General features: G+C 36.3%; 8 protein-coding genes across 8 annotated transcripts; 3 read left to right on the forward strand and 5 right to left on the reverse strand.

Annotated features, from left to right (window-relative positions):
- Positions 1 to 328: 328 nt before the first annotated feature.
- On the forward strand, positions 329 to 3,631 carry EV154DRAFT_415213 (sulfate transporter family-domain-containing protein; the record flags this gene model as incomplete). The annotated part of the gene is made up of 9 exons (XM_051595647.1): positions 329 to 822; positions 873 to 935; positions 1,003 to 1,016; positions 1,081 to 1,102; positions 1,197 to 1,783; positions 1,840 to 1,971; positions 2,047 to 2,886; positions 2,955 to 3,083; positions 3,144 to 3,631. 9 exons carry the CDS (start codon positions 329 to 331, stop codon positions 3,629 to 3,631), a joined length of 2,769 nt encoding a protein of 922 aa, XP_051460882.1.
- A 619-nt stretch (positions 3,632 to 4,250) lies between these two features.
- Positions 4,251 to 5,285, reverse strand: EV154DRAFT_415255 (uncharacterized protein; the record flags this gene model as incomplete). The annotated part of the gene is made up of 2 exons (XM_051595651.1): positions 4,251 to 4,741; positions 4,955 to 5,285. 2 exons carry the CDS (start codon positions 5,283 to 5,285, stop codon positions 4,251 to 4,253), a joined length of 822 nt encoding a protein of 273 aa, XP_051460883.1.
- A 614-nt stretch (positions 5,286 to 5,899) lies between these two features.
- On the reverse strand, positions 5,900 to 8,313 carry EV154DRAFT_478449 (ammonium transporter AmtB-like domain-containing protein; the record flags this gene model as incomplete). The annotated part of the gene is made up of 11 exons (XM_051598187.1): positions 5,900 to 6,434; positions 6,506 to 6,701; positions 6,760 to 7,074; positions 7,139 to 7,243; positions 7,309 to 7,346; positions 7,407 to 7,537; positions 7,643 to 7,677; positions 7,742 to 7,846; positions 7,904 to 7,967; positions 8,018 to 8,119; positions 8,203 to 8,313. The coding sequence occupies 11 exons, from the start codon at positions 8,311 to 8,313 to the stop codon at positions 5,900 to 5,902; spliced, it is 1,737 nt and encodes a 578-aa protein (XP_051460884.1).
- Positions 8,314 to 10,047: 1,734 nt separating this feature from the next.
- EV154DRAFT_498809 (uncharacterized protein) lies at positions 10,048 to 12,195 on the reverse strand. The gene is made up of 6 exons (XM_051600408.1): positions 11,562 to 12,195; positions 11,375 to 11,489; positions 11,169 to 11,324; positions 10,806 to 11,108; positions 10,504 to 10,751; positions 10,048 to 10,450 (listed from the first exon to the last, which is right to left on the reverse strand). The coding sequence occupies exons 1-6, from the start codon at positions 12,143 to 12,145 to the stop codon at positions 10,153 to 10,155; spliced, it is 1,704 nt and encodes a 567-aa protein (XP_051460885.1). The 5' UTR covers positions 12,146 to 12,195; the 3' UTR covers positions 10,048 to 10,152.
- Positions 12,196 to 12,273: 78 nt separating this feature from the next.
- EV154DRAFT_536645 (glycoside hydrolase superfamily) lies at positions 12,274 to 14,775 on the reverse strand (the record flags this gene model as incomplete). The annotated part of the gene is made up of 1 exon (XM_051604152.1): positions 12,274 to 14,775. The coding sequence occupies one exon, from the start codon at positions 14,773 to 14,775 to the stop codon at positions 12,274 to 12,276; it is 2,502 nt and encodes an 833-aa protein (XP_051460886.1).
- Positions 14,776 to 15,667: 892 nt separating this feature from the next.
- EV154DRAFT_549163 (uncharacterized protein) lies at positions 15,668 to 17,075 on the reverse strand (the record flags this gene model as incomplete). The annotated part of the gene is made up of 5 exons (XM_051604852.1): positions 16,811 to 17,075; positions 16,719 to 16,781; positions 16,650 to 16,674; positions 15,962 to 16,040; positions 15,668 to 15,838 (listed from the first exon to the last, which is right to left on the reverse strand). The coding sequence occupies exons 1-5, from the start codon at positions 16,848 to 16,850 to the stop codon at positions 15,668 to 15,670; spliced, it is 378 nt and encodes a 125-aa protein (XP_051460887.1). The 5' UTR covers positions 16,851 to 17,075.
- Positions 17,076 to 17,361: 286 nt separating this feature from the next.
- On the forward strand, positions 17,362 to 19,139 carry EV154DRAFT_91487 (uncharacterized protein). Its single transcript, XM_051607838.1, has 2 exons — positions 17,362 to 18,740; positions 18,800 to 19,139. The coding sequence occupies exons 1-2, from the start codon at positions 17,395 to 17,397 to the stop codon at positions 19,014 to 19,016; spliced, it is 1,563 nt and encodes a 520-aa protein (XP_051460888.1). The 5' UTR covers positions 17,362 to 17,394; the 3' UTR covers positions 19,017 to 19,139.
- EV154DRAFT_91488 (velvet factor-domain-containing protein) lies at positions 19,140 to 20,403 on the forward strand. The gene is made up of 6 exons (XM_051607839.1): positions 19,140 to 19,326; positions 19,380 to 19,506; positions 19,565 to 19,864; positions 19,936 to 20,011; positions 20,072 to 20,087; positions 20,152 to 20,403. Exons 1-6 carry the CDS (start codon positions 19,263 to 19,265, stop codon positions 20,322 to 20,324), a joined length of 756 nt encoding a protein of 251 aa, XP_051460889.1. The 5' UTR covers positions 19,140 to 19,262; the 3' UTR covers positions 20,325 to 20,403.
- Positions 20,404 to 20,410: the final 7 nt, after the last annotated feature.

A 20,410-nucleotide genomic window follows, 5' to 3' on the forward strand; every position in this document is an offset into this window, starting at 1 on the left:
TTCTTTCTTCTTATCCACTTTCGGTTATTTAGGCCATTTTTTTAATTTTTTTATATTTTAAAAAAGAAATGGATCTGCCGAATTCAACAATTCATATGGAAGAATCTTCCTCGCCGAGAGATATTGTTGGGTCACTTCCGAGAATGATGGAAGAAGAAATCCCTTCACGGTCATATTATTCCTCTCATATCAACATTGAGCCTGGTAAGTGTTGCCTCTTATAGAATGACATTGCATAATACTCATATGATCATGTACAGGAGATAGACTTTATTCCGCATCTATAGAATCTATCCGTGCTCATTCTTTGGCGTTGGGTGATAGATATATGGCTGAATCAAGTCCTGCTAACTCACCTAGTCAAAGTAGAAGACAAAGCGGCGATAATGATTACCTTGTAAGTCCGGTAACCCCCGTGTCACCTAGCACGACACATTCCATCTTGTCACATCTGTTGAAGAAAGACAGCCGCGAAAGGGAGCCTTTAATCAAGAGACACAAATCTAAAGATTATAATTCCACAACCAATAACAGTTCAGCAACATTAACAGATCCAGAATTAGGTAGTGATCAAGAACCTACACATCCTTTGGATAACCAGCGAAAAGGTCCTAAAGAGTTTTGTCAGATCAAAAATAAACTTTCAGATCCACAAAGCTGGATTACATGTTTCACACAGCCAATTGGTTATATACCTGCAGTCATCCTAGGTCTACTGCTCAATCTATTGGATGCTATCTCTTACGGTATGATCACTTTTCCTCTAAACAATCCTATATTTGCTTCGTTTGGTCCCGAAGGCATATCCATGTTCTTTGTCAGGTAAATTCAAATTCAGAATAAGTAAATATTTGCTAATAATATTGTCATAGTTGTATCATTTCTCAGATTGTGTATTCATGTGGCGGAAGTGCATTTAAGGGAGGAAATGGAAGGTAAGCTAAAGAGTGTATATTATATCAGCCATGATGTGAAACTAAATGATAAAATTTTACATTTCAGTATGATGATTGAAGGTAAATAATAATAATAGCAGTGTTTAGTTTTATTTCGTATACAAGTTATTAATACTGGATACAGTTGTTCCATTTTTACACATCATGTAAGTTTGAAACCCTTTTTTTTTTCTTCCTTATCTTTTTCTATTTTCTATCTCTTTTCAAGTTTCAGGTAAATTAAACAATGTATGTCATTAGAGCCGAGAAAATTGTGTCAGTTGCTGGACAAGATAATCCCACCGTAGTTATACCCTCAACATTGGTTGCCTTTGCACTCAGTAGTATCATGACAGGTCTGGCGTTTTTTTTGCTGGGTGCATTGAAATTGGGTTCATTGATTGGTTTCTTTCCTCGTCACATCTTGGTCGGTACAATTGGTGGTGTCGGTTGGTTCTTGGTTGCAACAGGTATTGAAGTTTCAGGGAGACTAGAAAGTAGTATTGAGTACACCATTCCAATGTTCAGAAAGGTCTTTATGGATTTTCATGTGCTTTCATTATGGTCCTCCGCATTGGCTGTCGCAATTTTGCTGAGAATAATTCAACACCGTATTGCATCTCCAATGGTGGTACCTGTATTTTTTATGGTGTTACCAATTGCCTTTTATATCTTTGTGTTTATATTCGGTTTGGACGTGCAGGCAGTAAGAGATGCAGGATGGATTTTCCCGTTAGTTGAAAACAATACACCTTTTTGGCATTTCTATACCTATTACAATTTCAAATTGGTGGATTGGAAAGCAGTTGCTGAGACTATCCCTGCTATGCTGGCATTAACCTTTTTTGGTAAGTTGTTCACAAACACTATTTTGCACCCTTATTATTCTAACCGTTTCAATCAGGTGTTTTGCATGTCCCAATCAACGTACCTGCCTTGGGTGTCTCTACAAATAAAGACGATGTCGATGTAAATAGAGAATTAGTTGCTCATGGTATTTCAAATGCCGTTTCAGGTTTATTTGGTTCTGTTCAAAGTAAGTTTCACATGAATCTTTTTTTTTTAAGAAGTGTGATAAGAGTCTAATCTTTTTAAATTTTCCCATGATAAGATTATCTTGTATATACAAACTCCTTGCTTTTTATTCGTTCGGGTGGAGATAGCAGAGTAGCAGGTTTGATGTTGGCAGGTGCAACGGCCATTCTTTGGATGGTTGGCCCGTGGATTGTTGGATATATTCCCGTCATGGTCGTTGGTAGTTTAATTTTCCATCTCGGTTTGGACTTGCTTAAAGAGGCCCTTGTCGATACTTGGAACTCTGTGCATTATCTCGAATACATTACGATATGTGCCATTATTGCTTGTATGGCTGCATTGGGCTTTGTTGAAGGTATCTTAGTTGGTATTATCATGGCTTGCGTTTTTTTCGTTGTCCAAAATGCACGCCGAAGTGAAGCTATCAGGGCCACCTATACTGGTCAATATATGAGATCTACTGTCCGAAGATTATATCGTCAAGAAAAATTCTTAAAAGAAGTAGGCGGACAAATTCAGGTTGTAAAACTACAGGGTTACCTCTTTTTTGGAACCATTGACCAGGTGGAGCGTGCGATTCGTGAAATGTTGGACGAACATGAATGGGATAAACACCCGATCCGATTCTTGATCCTTGATCTCCAGCTTGTACAGGGTTTGGATTTCAGTGCCGCCGAGGCCTTTGTTCGTATTCGTCGCTTATTGCGTGCTCGTCAGGTCTACATGATTGTGTGTAATGTTGCGCGCAAATCAGATGAGGAAAAAGCCTTGATGAAGGCAGGTATTTGGGTTGATCATGCTCAGCAACACGATGAAGGCGATCTCAAATGCTTTGAATATATCAATGATGCTCTCGAATGGTGTGAAAATGTTTTATTAACTACCTTTTTCGAAAAGAAACCGAACCATCTGCAAGGTAAAATCTTTATCATTATCGGAATTTATCTTATCATCTAACATGTCACCTTTTTTTTTTTCATCTAGTTTTATCCGGGACTCCTGCTGCCAGTGTACCTATAACAAATAAACCATATTCCTTCTCGGATAGATTAGCATCTGCCGGGTCTCCTCGTCATCATATGGTGACAAATGCAATTCATCATGTATTTAGTGGTAAATGATGAATTTTTACTTGATGTTACCTATTTAATTTAACCTTATTTATTATTATAGAAGCCCACTCGCCTATTGTTCACAGTAACACTACTCAGCCTACACTTATCCTTGTCCAAGCATTTGGTGAGATTGGCCAAGGCAATGTCCAAATCGAATTTTTCCATAAGTTAAGCAAATACTTTGAAAGAACTACATGTGACAAAGACCATACAATTTATCGTGAAGGAGATCCATGTGAATATCTTCTTGTGCTCGAGCAAGGATCATTACGCAGCCTAATGCACGTCTTGAAGGAACAGGTGACAGTGGAAACAATATTGCCAGGCACAGTGGTTGGAGAAATGGGTATGTTTATCGGTAGTCGTATCCGTACACGATCATTACTCGCAGAACAAGATTCTGTTTATTGGAAATTGACACGCGAATCATTTGACCGAATGTGTAAAGATGACGCCGAGATGGCCAATCAGTTCATTCTGTTGACCTTATACTTCTCTTCTGAAAGATTGGATACCATGACAAGATACGCCTTCCATTTGCATTAAAACATATTTGTATATCATTTTTAACCCCCATTCCCCCTTTTTTTTTTTAAAAAAAAAAAAAACAAAAACAAAAAATACATACACATTCACACATTTCTTCAATAACGTTTGCTGGGCTTTTTCTTTTTTTTTTTTTTTTTTTTTTTTTTTAATCTAGTGTTATATTATTGTTACAGGATAATAGATTTGGAGTAAATATATAGTATTAAAATACAAAAATAAGAGGGAGGCGATAAAACTGGAGAAAGTTAAAGAGGGGTTCAGTTTCTAATTTTTTTTGTTTTTGTTAAAAGCTTTTGCTGCCAGAAAAGTGAAGCCATTGGCTACTACTGTTCTTTATGCGACTTGTTTCGAGCACTTGTCTTGCCAGTCTCACATCGCTCGTACTAGATTCTGCTTCCTTTTGTATTTGTGATTTTGGTAGCTTCACTGTGATTGCAAATCTTGAGAAATTATCGTCTTCCTGCTCCTCCTCTTCTTCTTGATGATAACTAAGTGCATTTGGATAACTTATAGACTCAGGGGATACTGTAGGATTATCGAACTCCTCTTCATATCGCGTTGACTTCACGAAAAAAAAATTAAGTAAACTTTTATTCGTTGTTCAATGGCATGCCCACTAACTTACCTCAGATTTACCACAACTTGCAGTATTTTTATGTAGAGTTTCCTGCATTGTCGTAGAAGAACGCCTACTTTCGATATGAATAGATCTTCTATTTGACCCACCTGCGGCAAACCCTCTATCAACCGAATCTGGTGAATCTGGATACGCTGAAGCTGACGGGAATCTCCACATTAGCGGTGCAGGTAATACCTCTTCAGGGACCACAATTGTCCCACTCTTCTTTCGTTCCCATATATCCAGCTCATCCACGCCTCTTCTACGGTTAGGATCCAGCCATATCTCGGACCTAGGTACTAACGTGAGAAAGGATTTATCAATCGGTTTAAATGTGGATGAGATAGGAACATTTAAATTATCAATTGTAGGACGATTGTTCAAAATGGGTAAAGACATATGTCTGGGTGTGGACCTAAATTTGTTTGGCAAAATCTTTGTTAACCAAGATGGAGCAGCAGATGGACGTCGTGCTGTGCGACTATCTGCTAGCATGATGCGATTCAGGTCTGACTTTTCATAACGAATAGGCTCGCGTTGCTGTTGCTGCTGCTGTTGATGGCTCGCACATGGTTCAGTGGGATGTTGAGGAGAAGGTATAGCAAGCCATGGTATGATATTTGACAGAGTGGTGCTAATTGGACTACCTGCTTTTTTGTTATTTTCATCTTCAAAGTTCAGTGTTTCTTCGGCATCTCGACGGCGGCGTCGTCGTAGTCGAGATGAACGGTTGGCTTGGTAGAAACGATAGGCTAAGTATACGAGGCTACCTAATACCGTCAGAATACCAATGATGGCAAAGGCAAGTATCACAGGTAAAAAGCGATGGATTCGATGCTCCCATAAATCCTCTGCGTAACTTGTTGCTTCGTATGCGTTTGAAGTAGGTTGAAGTCCGTTTATAGTAGATGTTATATAATCTGTATATGTGATAGTAGAAACCGGGTACGCGGTTTTTATTTTTGTGGGTCTAGCCAGTTGATCAGAAGATGCCTTCCAATCAATACTAGATTGGTAGGTTTGATCCGACATGGTATAGAAAAGGGACGAGAAAAGGAATGTAGGAAAGAGGAAGAAGAAAAAAGTATTAAATGATTAAAAATATTAATAACAAGGAGAATGAGTAACGCGTGTGATTTTACACTCGACTGTTCAAATATAATAACCTTGGATAGAAGCATTTGAGTTGAGATTATGTCTGAATTTTGGCATTTGATCCACATTTGTATATAAAGTAACTCTTTTTTTTTTTTTTTTTTTTTTTTTTTTTTTTTTCCTCTATTTTACTTTTTTTTTTTTTTTTTTTTCGTGAATACATGCTGTATGAAAATTATTATTGATCACTCTAATTTTTATCTTATTTTCCTTAAAAAAAAATTTTTATTTGACGTTGGCAGTAACAAAAAGACAAAAATGTTTGAATAAGTATGTGACAACAACATTCCTGGTTTTAGAAATTTCAATGTTTATTTACTATTAGAATTTGAAATCATCACAAAAAAAGATGACTTGGAAGATTGGGGCTTTTTGTTTAGCAAATAGAAAGTAAATAAAAAATAAAATAAAAATGATATATGAGTAAGAAAAATGGTACGAGGGAATATACAAGTGAGAGGTTGGAATGATGAGTTAAGGATACCGGAAAATTATTTTTCTGAACTTCCTGTGCTTGAACCTGATGGCATAGAGGCAACATTTTCTACATGAACAGTTTTGTTACTGTCATTATAAGACATGGGATGGTGATTGAATTCAACAGGTTCATGTTCCCGATGTTCTTCTTGGACTTTGGTAGGCGCCTTCTGTAAAAGATCTCCGCCAGTCGGTTTAGCAAATGAGTTTAATGGGTATGCACCTAAATCTTTTTGTTGACCATAATCGAGTACTGGCTTCTCAATTAAATCAGGAACTCCCTTAATGACAGTTGTTCGGTCGACCATCAATAGCTTTTTGAGTTTGCTTAGACGAGGACTCTTATTTCGACTGGATTGAGAACGGGCATCTATCACCACGTTTGAATTATCTTCATTGCTGCTACGTGAGTTGATTTCTTCGTCAAAGGGAAGGTAGGCATAAGCACGTTCACCCATTTCAGCCCAATCAGTACCAATAATCTCATCTTCATCAGCTAAACGTAAATAGAGTGATGGGATCATATTGATGACAAGTAAGATGATGTAACTATTATATGCAAAAGAAATAAGGTTATTTTTAGTGTTTTTTTTTGCATGATTTTATGCTTCGTAACATACGTGACTACAAAGGACCAAGCAGAAACAGCAGCAATTCCTGCAAGCTGGTAAGGTACGAGCATCCAGTTGCCATCTAACCAACCACCTTTTGGAATGATATCATAAGATGTACCTTCGGGATAACCAAGAGCAATAATATCTTGTTGAGCAAAGATACCTGTCAAAATCAGGCCTACAAGTCCACCAACGTAATGAACTAAAAAAGACAATCCGAGTTAAAAATAAAGTTTCTTTGTGTGATTGTAAATATTTACCACCAAATACATCGAGGCAATCGTCAATTCTCATTTTGTGCTTATAGTGAATTGCTACATAACAAATAAGGGCACCAATAGCACCAAATGCAAGTGAGCTTGAAGGTGATACAAATCCGGAGCCAGGAGTAATGGTAGCAAGACCGGCGACTGCACCAGTACAAAGGCCGATTATACTCCATTTACGCGTTTGACGATAGTCTAAAAGAACCCAAACCACAGCAGCAGTACACGCGGAAAGATGAGTGCAGACAAGTGAGTTGACACTACGAGCATTGGCGGCTAATGCGCTACCGGCATTAAATGCGAACCAACCTAAATTAGGTAAAACAATAAATATCAATATGAAAAAAAACCCATAATTATTTGTATGTCTTACCGAACCACATGAGAGCTAAACCGAGAAAGACAAATGATACATTGTGAGGAGTATTTACATTTTCATTATAATCACGACGTTTTCCAAGCACCATGGCATAAGCAACTATGAATGGGTATTAGTTTAACTAAATATATATTTTGTCTTATTGTCTTTTTTTTTTCTTTTACCTGCTGCTAACCCACTTGAAATATGTACAGGTATACCGCTATAAAATGAATTTGTTAGTAAAAAAAGAGGAGCGAAAAAATAGCTCGAATCACCATACCCAGCATAATCGATACAGCCAAGCTTATAAAGCCAACCATTTGAATTCCAAAGCCAACATGTGATGACGTCTGTGAAATCAGTGAGTAACAAGTTAAGTTTCATAAAAGAAAAGTTAAAGTTTACCGTAAACTAAAGTTGTCCATACAAAGATAAAGATGATCGCCGGACCAAGCTAAAATAACTCAAGTTAGCCTTGTGATGGGAGATTTGTAAAAATAAGGGGTGGAAACATACCGACATACGTTCAGCTGCCGATCCAAACGCAAGAGCTAAACATCAAATGGGCATGAGACATTTATTTTTTTTAGAAATTTTAAATTAAATATTCCTTACCTGGTGTTAGGGCAGCAAACATGTTTTGGAAAATCATAAAAGCGGAAGCGGGGATGGTTTGGCCAGGTATTGGTTTCATTCCGACACCTCTTAACAAAAAGTGAGCTATCAAAATAGATAAATTTAGGATATTGCTATGCAAAGTATTAAAGAGGTATTTACTTGAATCACCAATAAAACTAGTTCCAGTTTCGGAGAAAGTCAAAGAATAACCTATAAGGTACCACTATAGAAATGATAAGTACATGATTTGTACAAAGAACATATCCGTTTTACCTGGAATGATACTACAGCGACCGAAAGAACAGTTAAGTACATTAAGGAAAGTGCATTTTTTGCACGAGCAAGACCAGCATAAAAAAATCCAAGTGCGGGTGACTATTAAGGAGAAAGAAAGAAAAAAGGACGCATAAGGAGATGAGATGGTTATTTAAAATGGCAAAAGAAGGCGTTGTATTTACCATTAAAAATACAAGACAAGCACAAATCATGACCCAAGCAGTATCACCACTGTCTATTTTATATGCTGCTTCCGGTGATGATAGCCCGTCCATTGTTGAGTTATCAGGCATTATTAAATATTATTGAACAAGAAAAAGTAGAAAGTAAAGTAAAGAAAAAGAGAAATAGAAGAATTAAATGTTACAATTTATATAAGTGTCAAAATTTCCTATGAGATGTCTAATCCAAATCAAGTAATATTTGTTGTTTTTATTGTGTAAAAGAATAATGTGAAAAGAAAAGAAAAAAAAAACAACTATATATAAAGAAAAAAATAAAAAAAATAAAAAGATAAAGATAAGACAAAGTCATTGATAAGGCGGCCCACTAATTGATAGGTAACCGAAGCGGAATTTTTGATTGGCTTGATCCTTCGATCACAGAGCTGTATGTTTTTGGTAAAAAAATAGAAGTGGTCGCGCTTTTAATCAACAGCATCAAACAATCCAAGAAATAGGGCTCATTGTGTGCCCTGTTGGACATTGCTTTAATCCAGTGTACAAGGTAATCGTTTCTGCTATTTAAACTACAAATACACTCTTTAAGCTACTATTGAAGTGTTAACGGTTGAAGATTGTGCCTGACGAGTATCAGTTTCCACAATTTGTGTCGTAAATATTCTTGAATTGAAAATTACAACGCATGATAGCAATGATAACAAAAAGTACCACAGAAAGACTAGTTGATAACTCAAATAAATCACAGTTCTTATTGATACGCAGTTGTGAAATATTAGTCCAATAAAAGTAGCGTTAGAGGCGTACGAAAATATAAGACTGGTGCAAACACCCCGTACAAATGTTTCCAGGGTTTCCTAACTAAAGCTATCTGCTACTAGTTGATCCATACTAAGCCGAACAAAGTATGGGTCTTTTTTATAGACGACAATATTGGCACCCAAATTATGAATCTTTTGACTGCCTTTTCCATAGTAATTCAAATCATAAATCATTATCCGGTGGAGATGAGCCGATAGTTAGAATTGACAAAATTGTTAGCAAAGTTTAGTATGCTAGGGATTGTACTACAGTAGATTAAAAGCACGACGGCTCTCTGGAAGATCCATTTTGGCAATAAAGATAAGATTTTTTGCCTTATTTATTATTCCTAGATATTTTCCATCAACAAAAATGATTTGTTTGTTTAATCTGTAAAATACCTTCTCAGGAAAAGAATATTAGTTTAATCTCGGATATTAGAATATATATATATATATATATATATTTTAAATGGTTTCACTGCATTATCTATATTTTGTTTTATCTTCTTGGTGTCAATAGAGTCCGCCCTTAATTAAAGGATTGTTAAAATATGACCTAGTATTAAAAACTGTTACATAGGTATAATAAAAAGACAAGCTGTCCATGTGAAATCAACTGTTTCACAACAAAGGAGCAAACATGGGGTCATATTTAAGTCTGCGTCTCTTCTCATTATACTAAATATACTCATCATCCCCCAAAGCTTTATTTTAAAAAAATATTCCCTCAAACAGTAACTGCTGCTAAGATGATGATCTATTCTGACCCTATGAATGAGGGGATTATGGCTTCTGTAACATCATTATGCAGTTAAAAAAATAGCGCATCTATGCCATATAATGATGCCGTGCTCATGGGGTATCGCTGCCATGTATAGTGAGTGAAGCTATAAAAAATTCTTGAAACTCCTTGATGAAATTAAGCTTTAGTGGGAAACAATAAGATAGGCAGTCGATACGAACCAATGACGGATGCACTTTTATAATATAGTTTGAGATGTAAATCGGATGTCAGAAACGGTTTACAATAAAGATATTAAAATATATAGTAAATGAGGTTGGGTGCATATGTTACACCGACCACACATAAAGGCGAAAATCTTATTTATTAAGAAATATAGTGTAAAAAAAATTAAATAATAATAATAAATTAAAGGTTCTTCTTTTCATTTGATTCTAATTGATATTCATGAGGTATATCTTCATTATGCTCCAAAGCATTTGACATGAATCCCATGAATCTGTTACCATAGACCTTGGGTTTTACAGAAGAGATTGCATTTTTATCTTGCGTTAAAGATTTAAAGAAATGCTCTGACTTTTTCTTCATGTCATAAGGTGTTAAAATATCAATAATGCCCAAAAAGTATAGAGCTGGTCCTGCTCTGTTTCTTTCATCCGTAGCCTGAAATCCACCATCGTCTGCATAAAATGCACAGTTACGGCGCCTATTGGATGTAAGTCATTTTGTTTCGTTTGTTTAAAAAAAAAAAGAACTTACTCATCGAATGGTGTGTCTGGTAATTCAGACGCATTTAATCGATCAGGGTTTGCCTCCATAATCACCTTACGATACACCATGGCTTTACTTTCTCGGCGCTTCATCATTGAAGCACGTCTCTCAGCAAGCTTGGTATCAGGTTGAAAGAACTGCAAGGTAGAGTTACGCACATTGTCCTTATTGCCTCGGACAATATCATGGACACCGATCATTAAACTGTAATCCATAATATTCATTCTAACGAGGAGCTATATAATTCTGTAAATATCTGAGAATATTTCTAGGACCTTTTTTATTTTTACCTTGACATCACGTAGGAGCTGAGTAATAAATAATTTACGTTTTTGAGGACCAAGTTGTAATTTGTTGCCTCGCTTTTCCCAATTTAAATCTTTCATGACAGCATAAGGATTTTTCTTGATTTCTTCCTCAGGTAAGAAACGACCCAATGTAGAGCCCTTTAGATCATAAGTTTCGTGAATGTCCTTGTTCGGTGGTAATACGTTTCCCATAACAACGAAATGAATTTTACGACCATGAGGAAGCTTTACTCGATGAAGACCATAGTAGCGACAGAGCAGGGTATCTGGGTTAGAGGAGACGTGCTACAAGGATGTAGGTGAGTATGTACACTGATAAAGCAAAAAGTTTTTTCTTCTCTTTACATCATGATATTCCTTGAGAATCTTTCTCATAAACTTGTGTTCGGTATGATGAATAGTTTTAATAATAAAGCGATAATCTCTTGAATAATAAAAGAAACTGCCACTTTTTCCGGGAGAGCCAAGTTCAGATAGAATGTATTTACTCGTCAGTGAAATCTAAAGAAAAAGTTAGCCAAAAGTCTTGTATTGAAAATGGTGATGCTTACCAAATAATCAGCGGGATCAATACCAAATCTTTCACGCAAAGCACGAAAGACCCAAGGTGCATAATCTTTAAATTTAAAATCATATTTAGCGCCTGGTGTTAATTCATCACCGGTACTATAAAAAAAGAGGTTAAGAACTAGTTCCAAAAGATTCAAGGGGATGGAGGGAGAGAAGGAATTAACTTACACATCAAAGGCAAGTTTATGGGCAGCAGAAAAGTCACTATCGACAATAGGACGATCTGGTTTTGCCGAGACTCTTCCGACGGCAATTCGAATACCAGTCAACATATTATACATTAAAATATAGTTTTGATGGCCTTCAGAAATAAGGGTACCCATTAGAACACGATCTTCTTGATCATCTGGTCTTCTTTTAGATAATCTCTTAAATGTCTTTCTTCTTGCTGTTAATTCCTTCTGGAATTCCTCAGATACATCTTGATCTGGTGCACCTGTTGTATAATTACGAGCTAAAGTATTACGAGTCTTTTTTTGAGACTTTTTAAAAGAAGAGGCTGGTGCTAAATTAAAACTGGTCGAATGTCTTTTAGGCATTAAATCCTCGGTCAAGACTGATTCTTCAGGTACAGTTTGAATGGAAGAAAAAGAGTTTGACTGGGTTTGTGAGATCGAACGAGGTCTCTCATTCGAAGCTGGAAGGAGTGAAATTACTTGATGAGTGTGTTGTTTCTCGAGATGATATTCCTTTGGTTCAGGTTTATTATTGACCAAGTTGAAATAATCATTTTGTTGGGCTGCCAGAGCCATTTTTTTATTATAGTGAAAAAGGAGTGTATAAAGGAAAGAAGAAGAAAAGGAGGGGAGATAAAAGAGAAACAGGGGATTTTGTATTTTTATTTTATATGGACACGTGTGACATGAACAAACACAGAAACTTATTTCATTGCTGCAAGCCTATACTTCCTCCATCTTTGGTAGCCCGTACGACTGTAAAAATCAATTAATTCGACCCAGTCAACGTAAGACTTTTTCACTCCGCGTTCTGATAATAACTTGTTGGCATACGCAACAATTCCTATACCAATACCTCGACCGCGTGCTTCTGTTGCAACACCTACACAAGCCATACCCCCACTGTCCTGGTCAAACAAGCTGGCATGATTCCAAATGAGATCACTTCTGTTAGCATGTGAACCACTTGTTGTATACATGATTAAACTCGCAATGATTTTTCCTCCTTCATTTTCTTCTCGTGCCACCAATAAATCATGGTAATCACCTAATTCAGCATGATGTTTATATGTAGATAACCAGAAACCAAAATATTTTTCTTGAAACTTGAATAATTCGTCTGCATCTTCTTCTTTGATTGTTCCAAACCAAATCTTCTCATTTTCCATACGTAGTTGTAATGCGTCTGGAATCTGATAACCTTCAAGATTTCCCATTAAATCCCAAATATCTGTATCCCCAATCGAATATCCTCTCCGCTTAAAAAATCCTTGCGTTTCTTCATTAGGTATTCCACAAAAAAAACGTGGATAAGTAGCGCCCAGCATGATATTGGATCCATTTTTTATAAATAAATCCAGGCAATGATCGTTTAATTTTGTACCAATACCTTTGTTTTGATAGGCTGAATCAACCATCAGTAAGGCCAACTGTCCCGAATTATTCAAACTGATGGTTTGGGTCGCTGCAAATCCAATAACCTTTTCTCCATCCCAAACACAAAAATGTCGGCCATGTTGCATTCTCTTCAGTATCAAGGAGAACTTTTCCAACGAAAGTGGCCAAGTGTTGCTAAAAATAGCGTTCCAAAGTTGATATACATTACTGATTTGATCAAATGTGAAATCTTGAATGGTATAAATACACTCATCAGGTTGGCTTGGTGAGTTTGGTATAGTGACAGGCATTTTGTTCATACTCTTGTTGGTTTCTCCAAACAATATACGAACAAATGATTCGTGGGCAGGCGGTGTATACTCAAAAGTTACCACATAAGTATCGACGCCGGGAAAGGACATTAAATCATAAGGGTTAATCACTGCCACGACAATTAATTTCTTGGCAATAGACTGGGCGATATTGACAAGTTTAGACTGGAACGGGTAGAGATTACCGTTGGCAGTTCCCATAATCACATAATCTGCTTGGCTTATGCAAGCTGATAAATCTTGTGAATCCTCTTTATAAATAACGTACTCTGTATTACCATGCCGAAGGCGTAATGAGTCGTACATTGAATTAAACGGCTCTGACTCAGAGTCAATGGCCAGTGTCAGTGGTACATGTGCTGCTAAAAATAAAATCTTTTCGTTTGGTTTTGGTCGGATAGGTAGAATAGCTTGTCGGTCGCGAACAATGGTAGGCACCTTATCATAAAGTCTGTCACTCAATTCTATATGATCTTTACATCCAATCATACTCAAGTCTTTCTTGTCAAGAGCTTCTTCCCATGATAAGAAACGATCTTTTAGCATAGCCACTCGACGTAGAGATGCATCTAATTCTTCTTGGTCAAAGTTATCAATCTCTTTAGCGAGTAGATCAAAGGTTTCTTGTTGAAATTCAAATGTATGAGAAATCATACTCATATCATTACCAGCTTGTAAAGCCATAATAACTCCACGAGCGCAACCAACTGAATCCTTAATAGCATCCATCTCCACACAATCAGTAATGATCACACCTTTATAATTAAGCTTTTTACGCAGCAAATCGGTGACAATTTCAGAAGAAATACTGGCCGGTTTATTTGCATCTTTGATCAACTTCGGGAGAGAAATATGAGCCATCATAACAGAGGTGGGATAACCATCGCCTTGTACTTCCATAGAATTGCGAAATGGGACCAATTCAGTTTTTTCTAAGTCATTCATGTCTTTATCAATAATGGGGATACTCAGATGAGAGTCAGTGGCTGTGTCGCCGTGACCAGGGAAGTGTTTTATACTGGTAATTACACCATGTTTTTGGTAACCCTTTACTTGCGCAATACCCAGACGGCCTACAGAGGTAGGATCCTGACCAAAAGAACGAACTCCTATAACAGGATTAAGTGGATTGTTGTTCACGTCCATAACGGGAGCCAGATTCCAATTAATGCCTAGTGTTAGTAATTCTTTGGAAGTAGCAGTGGCTACTTCATAAGCAGCACTGGTAGAATCCAAGGCACCCAAAGCCATGCTACCTGGTAAATATGTACCACTTGTACCTAAACGACGTACAACGCCATTCTCTTGGTCTACTGCAATAAACAATGGGCGTTCATGACCAGCATCTTTAGCGGCAGTCTGCAAGTCGTGTATTAATTGTTGTGTGCCTTGTGGTGACTCAATATTACGAGAGAATAGAATGATGGCACCTAGATTATGGTTTTTAATGAGATGGAGAATGCCTTTTGTAGGTTTTGCACCATGAAATCCACACATTAACAGTTGGCCAATCGCATGGTTGTATTCTTGTGTTTTCGTCATTACGGAACAGAAAAAAAAATAAAGGGAAAATGCTCTGTTTGAAAACCAGAACCTTTTGTTGCTCTTTGTTACACGCATACAGTGCGGCTAATGAATTTTGTGATCACCAGTGTAGTCCCTGTTATTTACAGCGTGATCTCAGGCAAATATAATGTGAGCCTAGCTACACACATTTTTAAAATTTACTCCTTGTAGACAAAAATATAAAGTTTTTAAATGTTAAATTTATAAGTAAAAGATAAAGGGTTCTATAAAAGACGGTTGAAATATACTTGGATTATATAAGAGGGGGTACATCGTCAAAAAAAAAGAAGGGCAAGATTTCAGCAGTTACTAATGCTTTCTAGAGGGACTGACTCATTGATTACTTTATAAAAATGGTACCAATATAAACACTAAGCATCTTTATGAACTTTGTCAAGTTTTAAAAAAAACTATTGGAGGTCCAATTCTGTTATTAGTAAGCTTTTATTATGTATTTATCTGTGTATGATCTCTTTACTGAAAACGGTTTATTAGTTTATCGGCAAAATCGTGTTTTTCATACAACCATCATAAGACAATATATGTAGATAATACTGCCTCACTCTTTGAAAGATGCTATTAATCAAAACTTGGGGTACATTATCTACAGAAGTGGTGATTTTGATAATGTTTTTAACAATTTTCTCAAGGCCTTACGTTTTACAAATTTTAGAAATAATCGATTTATTTTTATAGAAAGGTGTTAGCTTGTTCGAAAGGCTTAAGCCAGTTAAAAGAGGCTATCCTGTTAGCCAAAGAGTATAGAAAGAAGTATCACAATTCGAGTTAGTAATGCTACTGCACCGCTCTAATTTTGTCATTTCTATGAGTGGCCTTGACATTTTTGTAATTCCGCCGATATCTGCTTCAATCCAATTCTTTTCTTGAGTCTTGGGTATTTCTTGAAGTGACGCTTACCATTGAATAAGATATAATAACACGTGTCCAAGTAATAGTTGCTCAATCCTACTAACATTGCATTGTACTTAATAAACTATTTCAATGCACAGTTTTGGAGCCACGGTATCAAAGAGGTGTTTCGTGTGTCAACCATATGCTTGGATTGTTTAGTTGATTTAACAGCCTAGTAGTAAACTCTTGTATCAAATAATATTACTATTAAGAGGTACATGAAACTTTTTACTCTCAAAAACACAAAGGTGAAGTCAAGGGTAGTATCAGCTATGAGTGCCAAACTGGATTATTTATTAAGTGAATTTTTCAAGATTGCTTAAACACCAAAGCTACATTAAGGCAAACCGAAGTTCACATTAATGTGCTATTTCAATACTCATTTAACATGTACAATAATCATATTAGTTCTGAGTAGATACAATTGATGTGAGTATCTCCGACATAGGACCCAATGTTTTACATTTTATACTTGTCTTTATCGTGAGTAGAAGGTTGCCCTTTTTGGGTGCCTGTTGGAAAAGAATCAATTGAAATATTTACTTTTACTTTTACACATTTGTGACTGAAAATTGGTTACGCCTTGCGTCTGTTTTTTAAGATGAATAAAGCAAGAATTCACCCAATTTTAAAAGAAGCATAGTGTGCATTTAACTATAAGAGGATGATGGCTTGAAAGAATTGAATTTTAATAACCAGTAATTTTGTTGAGATTTGATCATTAAGTTGCTAACAACAATAACAGAATGACCGCAGTGTATCAAACCCAGTTTTTAATTTGAAAAATGGGTGTGTAACAGAAAAAGTCTTTCGGATTTGTGTGTGTATTTTAGAACAAGCGCGATCTGGCTTAAAATCATGCTTCAATTTATCCATAAGCGGTAAGAGCTTACCATCTTACACTTGTTTGCTCCGAACCTTTGGTTACGGTAATTAAATGTACGTTTATGTTCTTAATTTACCCTGCAGTTGGTAAGGATCTCTTTCTGAACTATCTTCTGCGACAGAGTGCAAAGCTACATTTCCTAACAAATCAAAGGATCGAACAGCTTACTTGGTGCACAAACTTTTCCTTCACTGTATTTGATTACCATTTCATTCCAGAAGGTTTCTTTGGCACATGGTGTTCCATTTTCCAGTAGTACTTTTGGGCGGGGGCTTCATATACTTTATGCAAAATGACGTCAAGGACAAACATGGGTTGTGAGAAAAAAGGACAAGCACTTATAGTTTTATTTTTTAATAAATATGGCATAGAATTGCCGCATAGCCCAACGGTGATTCTTCTTTTTTTTTTTTTTTTTTTTTTTTGTCATGTTAAAAGTTTTGAAATAAAGAATGATCAAAACCTTAAGGAAGAAATTGTATCACACACATTTAAATTACGCTTTTGTAGCACGTTTTCAAAAGAGTAAAAAGTAGAAAAGATTTTATGCAATTCTGCCACTACCCGTCGTTTAAATCAACCAATCAGATTTATATTTAACGAGCAGGAGAATCCAACTTTCAAAATCAAGGCCAATGGAATTGAATGCTTTTTTCAGCTTGACACTTCCCGGTTAATGTAGCTCGTTTCTGATTGGTCGGTTTTTTTTTTTTTTTTTTTTTTTTTTTGGTAAGCTGACACTCTACTGTTGTATGTACTTTCTTCATCTTTATATTTATAAGATGTCCAACGAACAAAGCGTAGATGAACAGCAAAAGAGATATTCAAATGAAAAGCCTGTGACTACCAAAGACATAGCCAATCTTTATTCTCATTTACAAACAATGATTGATAATGTGCCCAAGTCACCACGCCTTGAAATAGAAGAGACGACATTTCCTATTACCCCCACTTGTTCTTCAAGTTTAATACCCCCAAACCGCAAGGTAACACCCAAAGAGCCCGACTGTCCTTGTCATCATATTCTGGTGTCCAAAGATTCCAAATATTGTGGATTATGTGATGATGTGATACCTGTTCTTTCCCAACTTCAACACGAAGTCAAGAGCTCACGACAAGAAGGCAAGAAATACAAGGAGTCGCTTGAGTTAGAAAAGCAGAATGCAAAGACTTTTACTGTCCAGCTAAATACAGTTGAAAACAAAATTGTGAATTTGAATCAAAAGCTGAATGAGACGAATCAGAAATATAGCTCTCTTCAGGAGGATTTATCAGTCTTAAAGAACAAACTAGTGAAGGAAAAGGAGGAGACGGAGAGAGCAAAAGAGGAAAAGCGAGTATTAGAAAACGAATTGGAAGACCTTTCACAAAAGCTATTTGAAGAGGCCAATCATATGGTGGCCAATGAAAAGAAAGCGAAACATGAACTAGAAATTCAATATCAACATTTGCAAGCGGAATTAAAGCAGTGTCAAATACAATTAGAGGCAGAAGAAGAACAACTTAAAGAGTTAAAGAACAAATTAGGCGATGAAACCACAGTGAAACAGGTGACGACGACAGGTGCACAAGAGAGCCTACTTGACATCGATCCAATGTTATTGAGTGAATTTAAGGAACTTGTCGATTGCGGACCTTCTCGAAAATTACACACAATTCCTTTTATGAAAAATAGTTTATTGGAAGATATTGAACCATGTCTCAGATTCGGTCCCAGCTCAAGATTATCAACAAAGAAATTATATGAAGCAATCTCTTTAAATGCATGCTTTATCGAAGAATGTCCTCAAGTATGTCCTCAACAACCAGATCCTCTTAAGATTTCTGCCCTGAAAACAACTTTATGGGAAAGAGCAACTGCTATTTCAGGCTGTCAGGCATGCGGAAGAAATACAGAGGCCGTCCTTCCATATAGATTTCGTATCTCCGTAATGGATGACTGGGCTTGTATTGATAAATTTTGTAGGGATCGTCTGGTTGCTGTATGTGAATTTTACTTATTCGTCAGAAACACCAGACAAGGCTACTATCATTCACGCACTCTCTCCGACTTGTATAATGAATCAGTGCAACTAAGACTTTCTATGTTTTACACTAGGTAAAAAAAAAAAAAAAAAAAATAGAAGTGCTATCTTTAAGAAAATTAACATGATTTAGAATGGGCACCCCGTCTCCTCCCGTCACTGCGACTGCCACTGCCACTGCCATTACCGCCACTGCTGATGCCACTCTCACTTCCACAGAGGAAGAAGAGACCCTGACTGACACTGAAACAGTGCTGTCATCGGATTCAAGTATCAGCTCCAATGAAGACGACGCATACTTTCCAAGACATCCCGGTAATTCGGTTTGGGTCCAACATTCTTTTTTATGAAAAAAATAGTAATCTTTTTATAGTTTAGTGGCTTTTATATTTGTAACCTTTTACGCTCTTTTGTCCTAATTAGTATAAAGACTAGAAAAAACTATTGCTTTTTTACCAATTCGTAAATATGAGAAGGATTTTATTTTTTATTTGTTCTCATTTTTCTTTCCTTCTTTTTTCTCTTTCTCATTTCTTTCCCCTCTCCCCTTTTTCATTTCTTCAGTCACTTTTCATCTCTTTTAAGCCTGGAAAGAAATGTTTGTCCCACCACCACTAAAACTTGCAAGACCAAGCCAATTCGATATACAATATAGTATTCGTAAATATGATTTTTCTAAAGGAAAAAGGTACAGGCTAACACTGCTAAACTAGGTGTAGTACAAAACCCCATTAGAGCAAGATGCTGTGGGTTTGGTGAAAAAGATCGCAGACCGATCGATCCACCCCCAATACTTGAATTAATTGCAACCGATAGACATGGTAACCGTATCGAATTAAAGTAAGTTCGTCCCTATTTCCATGTATTTTGTCGCCATGACTCATGTTTGTGCGTAAAGACCCGAAGACTCCATCTTGTTTTTAGCCCAATGTGAATTATACGGTGCAGATAGATGTGAAAATCGGACAATTGTTTATACACCTTGGTCCTCAATGACACCCTCATTCCTAGAAGATGGAGTACATAAACACGGCAAACCAGAATATGTTCGAAACTTGATAGGTTCAACTGTATCAAATGCATATCATTTATACAATCAATCCGATCAACCTGGTACTTATTTTATATTTCATGACTTGTCCGTTAGAACAGAAGGTACATTCACTTTGAAATTCGTATTTGTCAATTTGGCAGCAGGGTAAATGTCATAAATGTACATGAAGGATTATATGTAAAAAAGAAAAGTGACTTATCAAACTCTCATTGTAGTGAACCTATCACCATGACAACTCAAATTCAACACGAAGCATTTTCATCTACTTTCTCTGTGTACCCAGCTAAAAAGGTAAATTTAGGCATTTTAGCAAAAGCATCGAAAAAAAACTAATATGTTATTTTTATAAAGTTCCCCGGTTTGACTGGTAATGAAAAAAAAAAAACCTAAAAAAAAAACCCTCAAAAAAAACACGCACTCACTCCTTCTAGAATCAACTGCCCTTTCTAGATGTTTTTCGAAGCAAGGGATAAAAATCCCAATTCGTAATGAATCTCCCTATAAACGAATTTCAAATGCTTTTTGTCCACCAGAGGTTGAGCCCGAGAAACCGAAAACTAAATTCACGCGTTTACCAATTGCGGATTTCCTTTCGCCAGAATGATTTCGTCTGTTTTTAATTTCTGTAAATAAAAAAACTACACATACTTTTTTTTTTTTTATTATTATTATTATTTTTTATTATTCAAA

This window comes from Mucor mucedo (genome assembly GCF_025094135.1).
Source record: "Mucor mucedo strain NRRL 3635 chromosome Unknown EV154scaffold_17, whole genome shotgun sequence".
Lineage (NCBI taxonomy): Eukaryota > Fungi > Mucoromycota > Mucoromycetes > Mucorales > Mucoraceae > Mucor > Mucor mucedo.